The sequence below is a fragment of the Gavia stellata genome, chromosome 8, assembly GCF_030936135.1.
Source record: "Gavia stellata isolate bGavSte3 chromosome 8, bGavSte3.hap2, whole genome shotgun sequence".
NCBI classification, from domain to species: domain Eukaryota; kingdom Metazoa; phylum Chordata; class Aves; order Gaviiformes; family Gaviidae; genus Gavia; species Gavia stellata.
In genome coordinates this window covers 15813674-15833073 of record NC_082601.1, presented here as the reverse complement: position 1 = coordinate 15833073, position 19400 = coordinate 15813674, and the positions used below count along the sequence as shown (strand labels likewise).

The 19400-nt window shown below is 38.8% G+C and overlaps 1 protein-coding gene across 1 annotated transcript in view; it reads right to left on the bottom strand.

The window, feature by feature from the left end:
• The window catches only part of CNTNAP5 (contactin associated protein family member 5), a 256571-nt gene that overhangs the window by 209365 nt on the left and 27806 nt on the right, over nucleotides 1-19400 (bottom strand). Inside the window, exons 2-3 of the mRNA XM_059820523.1 lie at nucleotides 13159-13269; nucleotides 6243-6436 (exon numbers count right to left, since the gene is read on the bottom strand). Of these exons, the coding sequence (XP_059676506.1) occupies nucleotides 6243-6436; nucleotides 13159-13269 (305 nt within the window). The remainder of the gene's footprint in view (nucleotides 1-6242; nucleotides 6437-13158; nucleotides 13270-19400) is intronic.

Sequence of the window (19400 nt, the reverse complement as noted above, 5' to 3'; positions counted from 1 at the left end):
AACTCAAGTATCTCAACACTAAAGGGTAATTTGCAATCTAAGTATATCCATTTTATTCAGGCATAAATCCATACAGAGTGCACTTAACAAAAACAGATACACTGACACTTTGAATTATCCTCCCAACGGAGAACTACCCTGGCGATATCAAGAAAGACAGATTTCCTGAGAACACGCTCAAGAGGCCAGGTTTGCAGCCAGCTCAGTAAACTAAACCAGAGTTAGAAGCAAATTAGTAACATCCAAACAGCATCTCAGAATCAGGCCGTCTTAAATCAGAACAGTCCTAAATACAACAAATAGGTAATGATTGCCTCTTCAAAACATGTAATAACATAGCTTTTACAGGAAAAGCAATGAAAACCTCTAAAAAGCCTTGCTTCCCTGCAGCAAGGCTGAACTGGTTCCTTCATTCCTACTTAAAAGTAGTAATTGGCTTTGTTTTCTTCTTTGCTTCTTAGAGCAAAGGTGGTGGAAAAGAAAATAATCCATAGGTACTTACTGTGTAACACCTATTTGCCTGGCAATAATTACTGTGCATAGAGGAGATTACATATATGTGAATACTAGTACAGCGGGAAGCATTATAACAAGACAAGCAGAAACTCCATCTCTATTCCAAGCAAACAGTGTAGGACTCTTATCACTACAGGTAGAATTTTGCTCTGGCCTTGCTTGGAGGGTGTTAGGTCTAGGAGCTAAAAGATGCTTTAGAATAAATTAGCACAACTATAAATCTGACAAGAAGATTAATATTCTAACTATGTTCACGATAATTAACTCACCAAAACAGTTTCACAATCATTACCCAGCTAGAGTGGAAATGGGAAAGTTTACAGCACTCCTGCAGATTTATAAGCCAATTAAGAGTGACCCTCCTCTAGATTTCATTAGAAAAGCCTCTGGTTCAGCAAAAGCTTATACAGGCAAGCAGCAGTTTTCCTGAGGAAAGGGGATGCAAGGGATCTTTATCACCTCTATTAAACACTTTTCCTGCTCTCCTGAGAATTACATATTCCTAATGCATCCTCAGCCTCCTGTCAACTCTCCAGCCCTCGCACAGCACCCTCACACCTGCAAAAAGTGGGACTGACACTGTGGCACTTCTCCGTGGGGGAAGGTCTGCTCTATGCCTTGCATGACCCACTTCCTATCTTGTGATCCAGCTTTGGGGTTCGGGCTCATGGTCCCCCTTCTACCCGAAGCCATCTTCTCCCTTCCGTGTGCAGTTGACAGCAGATATGTAAGAAGCTTCACCAACTAACAGTCAACTCCAGACTTCTGCTTAATATGTGCAAGTATGTGCATGTGTTTGCACAGAGTATGAAGTATCTCCTTGCTATCTATGCCATTTTTCCCTTTCATTGCCTTTCTGCACAGATTCATTGTTCTAATACAAGAGTCTTCTCTGCCACTGTCAGAGCAGTCTCCCCTTATCTCCAATTCCAGAACTTGCCCTTCTCCTTTCAAAACTTTGTTTAAAAAACATCTCTTTTCTCCTTTTCTTACATACATCTATGCCTGCTCCATCCCCTTTCCTTTGTGTCTTCCTGCATAATTGTGTTTTTCAGCTTTGTCGAGTATTTTTCAATATAGATAGATAGCACAAAAATTGCTATCTAAAATGAAATAGCATTGTATCGCAGCCCACACTTTTGTCCCAGTAATATATACAATTTGCACTGACTCAAGCTGTGGTGCGTATGCAGGTAAAGTAAATTCTGAATTATTCAACACTTAAAAACACTGAAAAATCATTTACTTGTTACAAGGCATAAGATTTATGTTTTATGTCTCCCAATCAATAGCTAGTGTGTCCACACACAGCTGATTTATCCATATTGAAAATATAATTATAAGTCTAGTTTGCTCTGAACCACAGAGTCCTTTTGTAACAAGATTATTTAAATACAAATGGGGTTGGAAAATTGGTTTTAAATGGCTAATCTGTCTTGTCTTCAGCTCCAGCTGCAGAATTTACTAACATCATAAACACAGGCTGAGTGAAAATGCAAGAGGGTTTCTGATTCTCCTCGCGATCTGTCTATGCAGCACTCATTAATGGTGAAGTTGACGGGAGCTGTATGCATGCCGTCAGAGGAGGATAATAAGCCTTGTAATCTCTGTAAAGAGAAGAGGATTTTTACTAGTGATATGTCATATATACTGGTGTGCAAACGTCTGTCTTATCGGCAGCCCAATAAAGAATTTATGTACCCAGATCTCAGATGCACTAAAGGACACATATGCCATATGGGTGGACAAAATCTATACCCATATGGCTGGAAACAATTCCTCAGGACTACCACTTGCAATAGGGAGCATCAGACATTTGTGAAGACATGATTAGGAAAAGTTTTATCTGGGCAGATTTACTCAGGGATTATGAAAGAAGTTACCTCATTCCTGCTGTCTCCACCAAATGTGGCCAATGGCCCATGACATGCAGCATGGAAAGGCTGTGCCAGTACATCCTCCTCCAAGAGAACCCTCCAGTACAGCCAGCTGGGAATACCCCGTAACTTTGTCTCAGGGTCATGCAGATGGGCTGGGAGGAATTGCAGTTCAAATCTGACTTGGGTTGAATAGAGATTAAGGTTTTCTGCCAGTTTGAGTTTAACAGACATAGTGGAGAAGAAATTTCAAAACCCTGTTTTCCTTTGCTGGAATGCAAATAAATTAAAACAAAGTGAAACCTCAGATTTCTACTTGAAATCAAGTGCTTGCCTTGAAACCCAGATACTTCTTACACCCCTCTTTTCAGCAATTGAGTACATTGTTATTCGGTCAAATGGTTCTCCACATAGTTATATTTTCTTCAGAAAACAAATAAATTCACCAGACTATCTAGGTTCCTTATGCTGATACATAATCTCTGCTTTCAACAGCTGCAAATGAATGATAAGTTGTCATCAATGAGCAATTGGTGTGAGACATTCAGTAATATCCATACAGCAAAGCACAAACTTGCAGCTAGTTTTACTAAAGTAGAAGCTGTATCAGTGAACCTGACAGGTCCGCTGCATATCAATATTTTATATTGATACAGCAGACGTCATCTAATGATCTCCAGGCAATAATGATTTAGATTTCACAGCCCCATCTGAGCTATGAGCCAGTGTTGACCACCTCTTAATTTAGGAACAGCACAGCTTTCTGAAACAAAAAGCAATAAAGTAGGTAAACTTCTAACCCTTTTAGCTATACACAGAAATTTAAAAAGGAAATCTTACAAAGCTCAAAATCCTGAGGGACATAGAGAGTACTAAAATCCTGTCCTGAGGACAGAGAAAAAAAGCTTCAAAGTTAAAGCCTGCAGAGGGGATATGTTTCCCTCCAGACTGAGATTTCTGAAGTGGCGCATTTTTCACAATAACCTAGATTTTAACCCCTTCACTCCCTGTGGATGGGAGGTAACCTGGCAACTTGCCACCTTGCCCTGACGTAGGAGACTCCTACCTTGAATCCTACTTTGACAGACCACCCTGACCACCCCCAAAAAAAGGATGGGATACAGATTCCTAAGGTTGAAACTAACAATCTTGTGACAGATTGGTACAGTGTACACTGTCACAGGTTGTGGCAGTGGAGGCTACCCTGGCGTGCTGCTTTCCTATCCCTGTGAAATGGTCCACTCCACTGCCTTCCCTTGAGTCAAGGGTGACAGTTCTTTCCTAAAGGTGTGCAACACAGAACTTCCCTTACAGCTATTTAACAGCCAGATGTTTAGGACAAGCACCATGGTGTGCTTGTCCTCATTTCATCCAAGGGTCTGCTTTTTATAGAAAAACCTTCAGCATACGGCTGGGCAGCACACCTCTATTTTTCGTTTTATTTAGAAAAAAGCCTAAGGAAAGGATTACTGCCAATAAACCAGAAACACTGCAAAATTTGAAATAATAATTCCATACAGGCTTCTGAAAACCTCTTTGGCTTTCCTCTCTGTGCTCTGAATGACTCTCAAGATCTAATTTAATTCAGCGAAACAAATCCAGAAGTGCCAGGAAAAAAAGAATCAACTTTCTCTTTAGTTAGAATAAAAATTGTACAGAAGTAATTCTTGATCTTCATTAATTCCATGGGCAGGCATACAAGCTCCTAGGTGTTAATGAGACTTGCCAGTTTAGGTGAACTATAGAGTCTAATGAAATGTCGAAAGAGCCCACTTTGGATTTTCACTCTCAGATCCTTCCAACAGCAAAGTTTGGCAAGGCATCCTAACAATCCCTTCAAGCCCTCTGCCTGGGGATGTGGAGCAAATCATTCTTCTGGACTGGAATTATGTTACTGGCTTGCACGGTCAGTGTGACTTGTAGAAACTAATGTGAGGGGAAGAATATCCAAATCCTTCCCCTAGTGGGGAAGGATCCAAGGAAGGATACATCCAAATTCTATGTAATTTTCCTCAATTGTATACAAAGCTATCCCCTGTACCCTATGATGGTTTCCAATAAAAAGCATATAAAAATTACCCCTCCAGAAAGCACACTTCTAAATCTACTGAAGCTTTAGGACTTGTGTCAGGGCCTTCTCTGAATCACCTTCATGCCTGATCACTTAGTAAAGCAAGAGAGTTCATGATGTTCTTCATAAATCCTAATTCCTTGTCAAATGTGTGCTAGGCTTGGTCTTATTCTTGTGCGCAATATTAGGAGCCAGATCGGAAACTCACAAAATTGGATCCTTAGGGCATGAAGACTTGCTATGGTAAATTCTACATGTTGTCATTTCAAGTTTCCCTTTAAGAAGAAAAAATTACAAAAGAAAATAAAAGGTCAAGGGTTTCCAAAAAGGAAAGGACTGAAAAATTAGACATGTAATAAAAAATTAATTTGTCTTAATATAAAATTTTAACAAGGCACATAATATTTTCAGGGAAGGAAGCACTTAATGACACCAAGTCTGTAAAAATATCTCAGTTCTGGATTTCTGAGTCCCAAGGGTGGAAGTCGAGAGCCAGATTAAATGATCACTATATTCAGTTCAGAATGAAATGCCACTGTTTTTAAACATTAAAAAAAAAGAAAAAAAAACCCACTATAAGTATCTGGAGCAAAGCCAGCCTAACATAACTTTGTAAGTGACAGGTGAAGCAGAGCCACACTTGACAACTTTATGACCATCTTCGGGCCAAAGTTGCCTTTCTAAAGGAAAAGGATTTCATTAGCTTTCCTCAAATCACACCATGATAAAACAAAGACAGTAGCAATGCAATGGATTTTAAAACCACCGAAGCTAACCTCCCTGTACATGCCTCCCTACTGCCTGCAACATGCTCAGGAAAAAATTCAGCAGCCCTTCTCCCCTCTTCCTGCTGAACAGCAACTTTCCTCATTCACAATCATTATGTTCTGGAAGCAAAATCTGCTTTTGAGACATAGCATTTAACCAAGATATTAAGACTTTAAAATTTAAAGATGTTAAAAATTTAAGACAAAAACAGAAGTCTACTTGATCACCCTTAAAACATTCCCTTTTATTTTCATGAAGAATATGTTTCATTTACCACTACATACTGTCACGCTACGAAGGCTATTGATCCTCAGAAATAGAGAATATAGCACAGAGAGGATGCTACCATTCATTAACAATTCATTAACAATTCACATTTTCCAAATGAAAGGAAGACTTTCAAACTTCTCTATCCACACCTGAGGTGGCATTGCAGTCCTACTGACAGCACCTGGCATGGCCACACATTGAACTTGTGACACAGCAAGCGTCGAGTCTGCATTAAAATTTTAGGAAAAGCCTTGAGCACTTTTAGTGTATCTGCTAAATCATCCCACAACTCATGCTGTAGCTCCAGCCTTCTCCAGCCAAGGAGCAATTTACCACCCACTTCCCCCAGCATGAGCTCTGTTGTTCTGGCCAGCAAGCATGCATAAGACACGGAGTTAATTTCCGTGTTTCCTGGAGAAAGTATGTAGGTGATTAGTCCCATTTACCCTGGTGTGCCTGAATCAAAGCCAACCAGGCACAGAAACGTGCAGGTCATTTTGAGTGCCCTGAGCATCCTCATAGTCTGAAAAACAACGTACTCCTGAGGGCCTAAACTTGTATTACACAGACAGTCAGTGACATAACCCATTTAGATCAAAACACCGTGTAGACTCACTGAGGTCTGCTCTCTCACCACTACAGCACTCCTCTGATCTGAAACCGAAGCTGTTTCTCCAAATGCCAAAATAAGCCCGAACCAGAAAGATCTGGAGCCAAAGGCATCCGCAGTTCAGACCTACCCAGATGGCGTCGTCTTGTCTGTACTCTTTCCAGTTGCGGCCGGTGTCGCTGAACATCAGCGTATAGCTGGTTACCCAGTCTGAGCTCCCGTACCTGCCCTGGGTGGCGACCGCAACAATCTCCACTCTGTCTCCCAGATCAACCTGGAGCCACTGCTGCTCGTTTGAGTCCAGCGGGGACCAGCCACCAGCTCCTGAAAGAGATTGGATAAAGATAATTTAGATTACAATAACAGCACAAGAAATTACACTTCAGAAAGAACCATGTTACTATTTCAGGTCATCACAGAGGAGGCTAATTCCCAAACATACAGCTGTTTGTTCATATTTTTGTATCAGGAAATACGCTACATGGGCTGTGCTTCTATAAGGTTTTCTTAATTCACCTAAAGTTAAATAGGATATTTGAATTTCTAAGATATTTTAAGGAAATCTATTCTTCATCAGCAGGACCAATGTCAGTGAGGTTGGCACATCTTCAGTCAAAAGAAAAATCATATCTATTCCCTCCTTGCATGTTGTGCAAATCTGGGAATGCTGATTTCTAACTTCTAATTTGCTTTGCCATTTTCTTATTTATGTTTTGAAAGACATGCAAAAATGTTAGTTATCTTGATTTGCACCCTATTGAGTATTTGAAAGAACGGTTTAATTACAGATTGTAAATGCACTTCAGATAATACATTATAAGGCTAGAGACCATTTGACTGAACTAAAAGGACTGCCTTCACACTGGAAAATAGCCTCTTCCTTGTACAAGATGCTTGTTAAGTGAACATGTATTTTATCTTAAACAAAAGAACAAACAAGATATTCATAAGGGGGAACAAGAGTTGCAAATTATCAACTTCCATGATCCACTTCTCTTCAGGAATGGAGACTTCAGAAGCCACAATCACATGGAAGCTGATAGCTTGTAACTCGTGTTTGTCTTTTAAAAGTAAAGATATGTAATATCCCTTAAATTCTTTTAGAGGTTAAATAAGCTCATGGTAATGCCAAGCCAATGAAACACAGAACTTCAACCACTGCTTGAATTTCACCACTTCACTCACTGCAATAAATGTGAGCTTATGGTTAAAAAGGCAAATCCTTCCAGACTGGAATATATTATTTCATGTTCTCTTGCTTTCTTTTACACCCTTAAATCATAGGCTGTGTTTATTTTCTTTTAACTTGTTTCTACTCGCACGCATTTATTCTCTGTATACACCCAGCATTCACTTCAGCCTTGCAAATAAGTGAACAGTGCAGCTATGAAGAACGCAGAAGCCATTAACAAAGTATCCAAAGCAGCAGATTTTCAGGCTGTCACTGCTTCTGCAACCCATCATCTTGTATGTTTTGCCGTTATTAGTGAAGTTTACAAAAGCACTTCTGTGTGATTACAGTGAACACAATCACATTGGGAAGGAAAGGGGGAAATACAGAGTTGAGAGTAAAGCATTAACAATTCTTCATGTAAACTACAAGAATGATTCCAAATAAGCATTTCCAAAGAAAAACACCACTAAACTCTGGTTATAAGTAGCTGGGTTTACCTTAATATTTTAATCTTACTAACTGATTTGTCTCAAAGCTGCTCCATGAATAGTTCATTGAAGTGAACCGAGTTGAAAGATCAATAGATGTGGCTTATATCAAAGAAGTCGATATCAATAACTTTGCCTTCTAAAAATTTCTTGATTTTCCTGGACCACATTGGATTTGCCAACTCACATTTGAAATTCCTTTGTCTAAGAATAGGTGTTAAAATTTTCATTATTTACAGTTCATTAAGCTAGAATTTAGACCTAATTCCTGAAACAGAAGCGTGTTTATTCCATAGCTAGAATTGAGTATCATCCCCGCTCCCCTTGATGACTCAGTCTTCACTTCTCTACCAGAACTCTCCAGGGAAAATAGTTTGTAACCAAACTAGTGCATACTACTTGCTAGTGCCATGCTTTATTTTTACTTTTTTCAATCACAACAGACATCATCATTGTCATTGTGATTATTTTACCTGCCTTAAATAGAATACTCTCCCCTATGAGCATCCCATGAAAGACCTAACGAGAATATTAGGAATTTCATCATTCAATTCTTCTCTGACTACTTCATATCTCTCTTTTAATGCCATACAGATATAAAGCTTAGATAAGACTATAGTACTTCCTGCTAAGAATTGGAATGACGATTCTTCTCCTTCCCCGCCCCCCCCCCCCCCCCCGTGTTTTTTTTTTTATTTTAAATGCCATATAAAGAATATTTCTGTCTGGCTTTTAAGATATAAACTATATAACTGTGTTCCAAGACAATAAGCTGCATATTTCTCTTACACAGAATTGTGACTAACGTACACAGGAGCCAAAGGAAACCTTCCTTTGGATTGTAATATCCAATATCTGAAATAGACTGAAACGCGATAGTTGCTGCTTTGTTTACAGCTTTATTCTAGGAACTGGCAGGACACAGAAATTCAGTTCAGAAGTTCTGGCAGGTCTGTGGCACAAAGTTGTTCCCTTCAACACTCCAAATAGCTTATTCTAGATGTTTTCGGTAAACGTTGAAAGAAAGGTGAGAACTTTCATCTTTCCTTCATTGTCTCTTCAATCAGTCTTTTCACAACATAAACAGCAAGAACTAGACGGAAGAAAATCACTTATAACAAGTAATTTGTTTGATGAGTTTCCCATTAAAAAAAAAAAAAAAAAACAACTACTTTTCTTTCTCTGTTCTAGTTTATACATAAAGTTCTTAAGCCAAGCTTATTACCACAGGTACTTTCCAGTAGTTTGTTAAACATCATAACTAGCATCTACTCTATGTAGCTTATGCTCTCTCCCTTCTGCTGCTAGAAGTGGCAGAAAGGTGATATGCTTTCCACAAAAGTATTTTGCTTTACTATGCACTGCTATTTTCCAGTTTGAGCACGGCACAACAGGTTTATATTTTCAAAGTAAGTCAGACAAATGATACACACTGAATGGAAATTTGAGATCTGTGGTGAGCTTGAGCTTTCAAATCACAGATTACACAGCATCTCTGAACTGCATATCTCTTCGCATGAGGAAGTTTGTCTGTTGGGAGTGTCAGTCTGCATGACACGGCAGTGACACCTGCTCGTAGCATCACCTCTCCAGAAGCTGGTCTTGCAAGAGAGATGTTACAGGTTTACAGAACAGCAGCTGCATCATACACCTTCCCATGCAAAAAAACCCACTGTATTTCCCTCTCCCAAACCTTCCACCATTACCATTTCCAAAGATGGACAGTAATTCTACTGACTTGTAAGAATGGCAGTTAAAATCCCTGCAACAGCAAAGCTGTATTGGCTGCATGACTAAGGGCAGAACTAAAGCTTTTCCCATTAGGCCTCTCTCACTTCTGCTAGTAAAGGATTAAGCAAACACATAACTTTGCTTACTTTTGTGGGTAACTTCTGCTTACTTTTGTGGGTATCCCAAATCCTCACCAAATACTGCTGTGAGTGCCAAAAATCAATAAATGTTCTTTTTCCTCCCTATTTGCTGTTATATAGAGCAGGTGGCATAAGGGATACTGGCATCTTTTTCCAGCACAATCTGTGTCTGCACATTTCTTTTAGGCACATGATTCCTTATAGTGTGTCACACCTCATCCCATACTTTTTTTAGTAAGTAGCAAAAAAGCACATCCAGACTATAGCAACTATTTTACAGCCATTTGTTCCTCTACCCACGGGTGATGTTCACCCTGGGGAACATTTGTCAGGACAAGAGACAAGAACATAGGATGCAAAGGCTCTAATAGGCAGCAACAAGGACTACTGAAGACACAATATTTACAGGATGTCAACTCCTCCTGACACCATTCTCCTGCAGTTGGGCACAAGAAAATTGAAGATGACTGTAAATCTTTTATTAATAGTGTGGCATAAACATAAAACGGACAAAGTGTGGCTCTGATTACACCCACAAGATTTGTACATTTGTTTTTAGATAATCTGGAAAGTCCTAATGTAGGAAGATGCCACATTGCCTCTCTCACAAGAAAACAGGAAGGAGAGAGAGGATGCTCAAAGTCACGCATGCTTGGCACTTTGTGTGCCCCTCAGACATGATGTTGTAATTTCCCCATTCTGCCCACCAGGTTCCCATTGGAGTTGATAGGATTCTGCGCTTTGCGAAAAGGCTACACCATCATTCCTCACAGTTCACAGATTTCATATTTTCTGTCGATCATTTCAGGGGAGAGGTATGGAGAAAATGTCCTAAGTGGAGAAACAGTACCACAGGAATCGGATACATTGCTCGTATTCTCCATGGCAACAAATCATAATGCTAGAAATATGAGGAGAACAAAGATCAGATGGCTTCTCAGTTGGAGACTCATATGACTCCGAGAAGTATGATCAAACACTTTTTTTTCTTTTTCAGACCATTTGTGCATTTTGCCATAATTATTCCAAAAATTGCACTTAAGCCCAGTGTTACGCAGTCAATGCTCCTTGATGTTCCCCAGGGCTGCTCAGGATGCCTGTACTTATTTGTAGTTTATTAATACAAAGCAAAGGGAATTCTTGTTTCCATCCTACAGTGCCTTACAAACAGCTCAACTGGCTTTATATTGTGCTACAAACTCTTGGACTTCCTGCTGCAACTAAGTGCTTCCCTGCTGCAGAATTTTACTTTAATGTGCAGATCAAACACTTCCTGGCCACAAAACAAATTCCTTTTGACATTATATATGTTTTATATTCCCATACATAATTGCCTATACTGACTACTCAGGCTGAGAGCTAATAGAGAACTGAAAAAGCTCAGTTGATACAGTCATATTGTAGCAATTTTCTTATTCTTTTTCATTATTTATTTACTGTAAACAAAAAAGCTGATTAATCCCTCTCATGGGTAAGTAATATATTTCATACCTCAGAATCATATTTATCAGAATTATACTAACTGCTTCACCATTACCAGTACAGATTTATCAGCATTTTAATTGAACGCTTTCAGCAGTTCATACAAAGCTTTACTCATGGGTAGCTTGTGTGGTTGTGTTTTTTTAATGGCACATTTCACTGCTGCAGGCCTTTTTTTAAGCAACAGCCTCTTAGTTATTGTTATCTATTACTGAATCAACTTGATGAATTAGAACTTTCTATTGATGTAGGTCTGGATTGTGTTTTATAAATTCATCTTCACCTGTTGCATTCATATTTACATTAACAAATATGTTTATCTGGCTTTCTACCTTGAGGCACTGTTACTTGCAGCACTGTCTTATCAATTACAAACAAAGCTAAGCCAACTCATCAAAACACTGCAACATTATCAGAAAGCCACGGCACAGTCCTTGTTAGTGAATATTATTTCTTGTAAAGATATTTACTGTTTGCATTCACGTGCCAGCCAAAGAAAGTTCCTTCAGCCATCTACCACTGCTTGCTCCTCCAACACAAGATGAAGTACCCATATGAATCCTGCTGGCACTACATCTGTGCATTGCCACAAAAGTCTGTGCAACAAAAGAATTAAGCAAGGTAGAATTTAGCTTCTAGGTCCCTGTGTTGGGCTTAGCTCATTAGTTACAACATAAGCCTTCAAAACATGAAATACAAGTTGCTGAAACAACTTCCTCGCTGAGGGCTTAGTTTCAATACTCTGTCTTCCTGTTCCCATGATTTGTGCCAAAAGACGTCGTGGACCTTACCGATGCGATACTGTATGTCTAAAAAGCTAGAATACCTTACACCCCACTATATGGCAAAACTAATCTAGCACAACTAAATAAGACCTATTTAATTTTCTACCCTTAAATTGCAATAATTTTCAATCTGTTTTAGATATTGTTAATATCACTTTAAAATATGTTATAGCCAGAGCTCAACTTCAATAATTTTGACTTTGAATCTCTTCCTCTTTTCTGCAAATAAAATTAGCATTAGACCCATTTGCAAAATCATATAAGCATGTCTGTTCACTGTCCCAGCTAGCAGTTGGAGACAAAGGCAGGGCAAACTCAAATGTCATGCTAAATATTTACAACTTTCTGTATGTTAGGCAACTACCGTATCACCTTTTACTTGCTGAGGAACTCTGGTTCAGGAATTTAAATATGATATAGTAACTCCCTTCTAACACTTCTCTAATGACCTAGTAACTCCTTATCATTAGTGCCAAGCATCTAATAGAGAGTCCTTTACTGTCTTTCTGTAGATTTATCAAATGGTGTTTAAAACACATTTCAGAGATTATATTTAAGCCGGAAAATTCTCATTTATTTTCTAGTAGTATACTTTCTAGTGTTTCTTATAATGAAAATCATACGTAATGAGATAATACAGGGCTTCCCTCTTTTTGAGGCTCTAACTTGGGAATAAGATGGGAGCCAGCAACCCAAATTTGTAATGCAGGGTCAAATGATGTCCTAGATACTGCCAGCTTCTCTTTTCCGATACGAGGTTTGATCCTAATAGTTTCACCTTGTGTGTGAACTCATTATCTGCGCCTTAAACATTCCTCATTGCAAATGTCTGCAAAATTTTTTCATTCATTTTCACTGTTTCTGCAGAGTTTTGTAATCATTGAATTCCACTGGAACTTTAATACCTAGTTGCTACTAGCTTTTACAAACACCTACATTTTAGAATAGGGTCTTAAGCCTAATGACCTTCAAGATCTAAAGATTATGGGAACTCTCTTCAAAAGCAAAAAGACTATCTGAACTTCCTTCAGGATGTTTCTTCAAGAGAAGTGGAGAGCTTCACATTCAATTGAAGTTTTTTATAATCAAGGAAGGAATTGCTCCTAAATAGAGCTCTCACAGAAACATAAACTAACAGCTGTATTCAACTTGGCTCTGAAAGCACTGCATACAAACAGCATAAAAAGTTATTCTTTGTAAACGTGATTAAAAAGAATAGTTTAGGCATTTCATACTGCAACCTTACCATCTCGCCTGTTGAGCTTTGCAAAGCTGGGACTGTGAGTACTGAAGAGCTCAGAGGAACTGGTAAGGGCTGTTGAAGGTAAGGGAGATACCAATGCATCATCACAATTATCTAAAAAAAAAAGGAAAAAAACAAAACATACAGAGGTCATCACATGAGCAACAAATATGCCAACTTGTGCTATCTTGAGGTGGTGTTTGTTTCTACTTAGTAGACAGAGACTAGAGAATTGCTTGAATTCATGTGCAAGACTGAAATTTACACCCCAGAACAACAGTCTGGTAGGATGGCAACTGGATGGGGTCTGTTGTTAAGACATCGAATACTTGAAAGGCTTGAAAACATTTTCCTTTCAGAGAATACAGTTTGATGGTCTACCCTCCTTCCTTCATTTCTTCCCTAAGCTCACACACATATACAAATTAGTTTTGTTTGCTCAAATGAGTAGTGTACTATGGCTTTTCCCTCTTACTTTCACATCCTCATCTGAGGACAGATGGGCTAGGCTGAAATTCAAGTTGAATTTTTGAGCCCATAATGTTTGAATAAGGTAAATTAAATTAGGTAAAGTAAGTTTGCGCATTACAATACTGTCACATGCACACTCAAGAACATAGTGCAGGGTTTCAGTAGGGAATAATAACAAACCCCTCTCATTTTTAATTGAATCTCCCATGGAGCAAATAAGGACCTAATTACTGGAAAAGTCCTGCAGGTTAGCAGGATCTCAGGCACCACAGCGTTCTCACACTCACAGAGTAAATATATAATTTGCAAGGATGGGCGGGTAGAGGGGGGCAGGGAATAATGCATTAATGATATTTCAGGGCTACAAAAGGCAAGGAATAAAAGCAAAAATTACTATAAAAATTATAGTTATGACAGCAAATTTAGACTGATCTAAAGCTGGGTGATACCTTTCCTGTAATGAGCCAGATTACATTAAAATATTTCTCATCTCTTTCTGAAATGGCTCTCTACAAAAGTATCTGGGCTGTTCTAATCAAAAAACATCTCTGTATGAAAAATCAGTGTCCAATATAATTCATATCAGTGCATTGACTGATGGAGCTCAAAAAGTGAACTTAAGTACGAAATCCTTTCTGCCTCTTGGGTTACCATCAGCAAAAAAGCCTAACAAGATCTGCGAGTTAGACAAATTAAGGACAAGTATGCCACTGATGTTTTGACCATGAGGATAACTAGCCAACAAAACAAGTTACCAAGGTCCTGAGCAGATTCTTCTTACAGCTTTTGAGTTTCAAAGAGAACTTACGACTGCAATGCAGAAATGTCTGTGGAGTGCTGTGCTCCCTGACATGCGTGAGATCAGGCCGTAATTGTTCTGTCTGGACTTAAAAAAGTCTGTAAATTAAAATTAGGCTCTTAAATTCACTGTCACTTTTGACCTGAACAGTGATTTAAACAAAGATCTCAAATGGTAAGTACATCGGGGCACCGAACTCACCCAAACTTCTGCATTCTATAAAACCCAGTGGAGAGGTTGGAAACCTCTCAAAAGGCAGTTTAAGGTCTTAGCAACATATCTACATGACTATTCAGCATCACTTAAAACCTGAAGCTGAAAATAACTGAATGCAGAGATTTCAATTAAATAGTGTCTAGACTGCTGGCTCTCTTCAGTTTCCTGCGCTTGCTCCTGGACCGGGAGAGAACTCAGCACGTCAGCCGGTGATGTACAAGTTGGCCATGACAAGAGTCACGGTAACAATCTCTGGATTCTCACTGTTCCCTGATGGTATGATTGGATACCTATGGGACACCAAGTGTCTCAGCACAGCAGCAAGTGTAAACCATTTCAGAGCAATACATTTAAGGTTTTCCCTGGGATCTCTGGAGGCTCCGGCCTGGAAAGTGAAAATTAGCTCTTCTAACGACCAGATACTTTGTCTACATTTTCACATCTTTTGCTTCCATCCCCAGACACACTCACCTGGATCTCTGCTACTACAGTGTTACAACATCATTTTCACACCAAATTCTGGGATCCTTATTTGGTTTTCCTCAACAAAAAAACCACTAGTGCCAGGGATCCTTCCCTGAATTCATATCTAACTATAAAAACATGTAATTTTAAGGCTTTGGGATTTAGGACAGCATTAACAATTTGGAGATAGTTCTGAGAGCACCAGGATCAATACAGTCCAACTTCTGATAGATAAGAGAGTAATGATTGATTGACTCGAGAGTGCAAGCAGGAATTTCCTACAAGTGAAGTTGATTCTTGAATGGATACTCTGATGAGATGCAAGGTCACTCTTTTGCCTTTCCCTCAGTCAAAATTCACCTTGCAACATTGCAGGTTTCACCTGACAGCTCTACATGCACAGACCTACAATGCAGGACATGGCACAGCTTTTACACACGTGAAACTTCAAAGTATAGTACAGTAAAATGCTTAGGATGCATCAGTCAACTTGTACATGCACAACAATCCGGATCATATACAGAGTAGCTCTGATACATCTTTTGTCAGAGACACTACACATGAACTGTACAGATTTGAGATTGATAATCTCTTTGTAAAACTTAGCCAAAATAGGCCATGGGGTTCAAAAAGGTAGGATGTGCACACAGAGTGAGGATCATCCCACAGGCCCTGCTTCCATGAGAAGGCAGAACTGAAAAAAAACCAAAACAAACAACATACACCTCTCTCAAGATTATCATATTTCTTTTTTTGATGGGTGCAGACAAGAAAGAGATGAAACATTTTGTGCTTATGCAAAGTCAGAGAAGACCCATGGTAAAACCAAAAGCAAAGCCAATGTATTCTGATTCCCATCAGACAACCCCAGCACACACATTTCAAGAGACTTCATCTCCCTCACTTGGTGTGACAGAAACAGACCTTTATTCCAGCTGCTCCCAGGTTTCTAGTTTCTGACCCTATTGCTTTTGCCTTTGCCATTTGCCTGTCAGAACAATAACTTATTTGAGTCAACTGCATTATATGTCTATTAAAAACATTGTTTTTAACAAAGAAAATTCCACACTACAGAATAATTTAAAACAACTGGACACTCACAAAGAAAAGCGTTTACTAGCCAGTTGTTTTCTCCTATGTTTCCTTGCCAACCAGATAATTAGCAAAAAAAAAAAGAAAGAAAAAAGTGTCTAATTGTACCTATAAGCCATCTTCTTCATGCAAATCACATAACAATGCAGATGTTGACTTGCATTTGAGAAATGGGTGCTGACCTTGACTACGCTGAGTTCTGAGAAACATGCAATTATGGATAGCATTTACTGTGTCATGTGTATGATTACAACTGTCATCAGCAATCTTGCTTCTGAAATGAACAAAAATATTTACCCATATAAATTAGATTTTTCTGATTTTTATTCACTTTTGATTTTTAGAAAATAATGATAAATGAACAAAAAACAAATGAGAAACTCAGCAACCTATTATGAAGTTATTTGGTTTATTTGGTTTGATTCCTTTCTTGTAGCTGTAATTGCCCTCCAAGTAAAAACAAAGAAATCTTCTCTCCCACTTCCCCTGTGTATTTTAATTTTGTCCAAAACCATTTATTTTAAAACACAAATATAAATGCTATCAGTTCAAAAGCATCCAAGTGAAATTTAGACACTAAAACTCTTGGGTTCCTTTGAAACATGCCAGATAATACCAGCTTTAGCTAATAGTCCATAAAATAGTGAACTTCAGAAAAGCCCTTTTGCCCAAATATCTAATTAAGCTCTATATTTTGTGAAGGCCTTCAACACCTGTGATAAGTATGAAAAAATAACTGAGAAAAATGTACCCAAGTCCTAGAGAGACAGAATTTCAAATGCTTCTGAAGCACAGCTAATATATTACCAAAATTGAGTCTGCATGGAAATCAGAGATTCAGCCCAACTTTACTAATTCTTCTAGTACATGTTTTACATCGGTGTTGGTAGGCATGGCATAATCCAGTTCATACTTTCTTCAAGCTTGAGATAACATGAGTGGCAGCAACCGATATGAATTTAGAAGATTTCTGATTAGTGGACACTGAAGATATTTAGAAAACTGCAAACCCCCAAAACCTGTCGTGATCAAACTAATGTTTCTTTCACCCTGTCCTTTGAAGAGGATCAATCCCTGGAACACAGGCAGGGTCATTACTAGCCATAACTGAGATGTGTTAACAGACCTGTCCTGCTGCTATTTCCCTTGTCCACTTGAAGAGTCAGTGGGACAAAACACATTGATTTCCACTTGTGAAGGCCATCCAGAAAGGTCGCTAACATTTCCTTAATGAAAGCTTTGATGAAGAGGACATGATCAGTGAAAGATCACCAATCCCTGGGCTCCATGGATTTCCCATACATCAGATTTGAACTGCTTTTAGTAGTGCTGTACCCTCACCGAGACAAATGTACAGAAAATCTTAGACTGTGAATCTCACATTACTTCTACCTGGTAGTATATTGTTAGTCAGGATCTCTTCTCAGTATGATAAGTAGTACAACGCTTGTTACGCCAACAATCTCATATCACCATAAATAGAAAGTATTTGACAAGCCACAGTAAGACTGTGGTCTATGCTGCAGCTACTCTGTTAGCGACCGTAAGCATCATGAAATAGCCATAAATACCACAAGATAGCAGTACCCAGAGTAGGAACACGGGACTAGTATTGCTCAACAATGCAGCTGAAGGAAGGGTAGGGAACAGGACCCAGCATGCAAACTATTAACAAAGCAAAAATTGCCTCCTCTTTGCAAAATATACAAATTGGAGAAGATGAAAAAGAAGAGAAAATTATAACCCGGAAACTGGTGTGGGTAGGCCTTACAATGGAGTCCCAAAGAGGAATTCAGAAGAGGATAAGTGACATGCCTCCTACATCATCCCACGGTAATAAAAGGCTTGTTAAGGGAAGATAACTGCCTCCTGTACGTGCTTTTCTTCAAGTACGCAGGGACTGGCGCGTCAGCAAAGAGCTCCCGGATTAGACCTCGCTCATAGTCTCTGCTGAACCAGATACAAGCTGTGCAATGAGGGCAGGAGTGCTTGTGGCCAGCTGTGCAAACCCTTGCCGAACCACAATCCCTGAGCTTCAGAGGTAGTTTCACAAGGGCTTCACATAATCCCACAGACCTTTTGTCCACAGCTTGCTATTTAAATGTAGATATATCTATTTTCTAGTAAACAAGAAGGATATTTCAGGGTAAATCAGAGGCCTTGTAGCTTCCTCTTGGAAGGCCTCGCTTGGAACTTAAAGGTATTTTATTTAAGTGGGACTTTTGTTGCCAAGGTATAATTTTATTCATTATTAAAATACCAGCAGTGATACAGATGGTGCTGAAGTTAAATTGTGTGCATCATTTTGATTGCAACTGTAAATTGTCTCTGTACTGGGATTTGAAGTTGAAAAGATTCATTGGTATTTATAGGCTAGATAAAATTCCTCTCAGCATTACCCACTTAATGGCATACTTTGTTTTAAAGACATAAACCATGCATTTTGTACCTTGCCTCTAACTGCTCAGGAGTGACAACTGATGCCTTCCACTTCATCAGTTTTTCTCCTGCCTTCCATAGCTACAATTCTCCTTTGTAAAGATGAGAAATAAATATTTGGATTTACTGTGGAAATTAACCTTCCACCTTTACAGTCCAATGAGGTGTATGTGTATGGGAGAAGGAGGAGCTTTTGTGAGGGGGAAAAAAAATACACGTTAAAGAAATAGGAAATGCAGTAACACAGAGTATGGTTACATATTTGGAAGAGATTGAGAGATGATTTCCATATCAGGAGTCCCTACACAAAGCATCTCACCAGGACTACCACATACTACTAGGTTCTACTACCATGAATATCTTAATAAGTGATTCTTGGAAAAATGAAGAGAAAAAAAGAACAGTTTTTCTGTAAAGAGAAATTCCTTCTTTTTTCCTTTTTCTTTTTTTTTTTTCCTAGAGACTGGCTATACTCACATGCACAGCTGTGAACTCCATCTGTTAGCTGAGAGGCATGGCATATTTTTCGAGATATAAGACACTAGAGAAAGTGCTTAACAACACAACAACATTCCTTTTACTTTCCTCACTGTACTGCAAGTAAACATCAATAGTTTAACTAATCATGAACTCTTCCTAAATGACTGTAAATTACCTAAGTGTCCTTTCATATGCCTGTAAATCTTGACATAAAAGTATTACTCAATCAGTGCATTTATAGAGCATTCTTTTATGATACAGTCTGCACAAGTAACCTTATCTC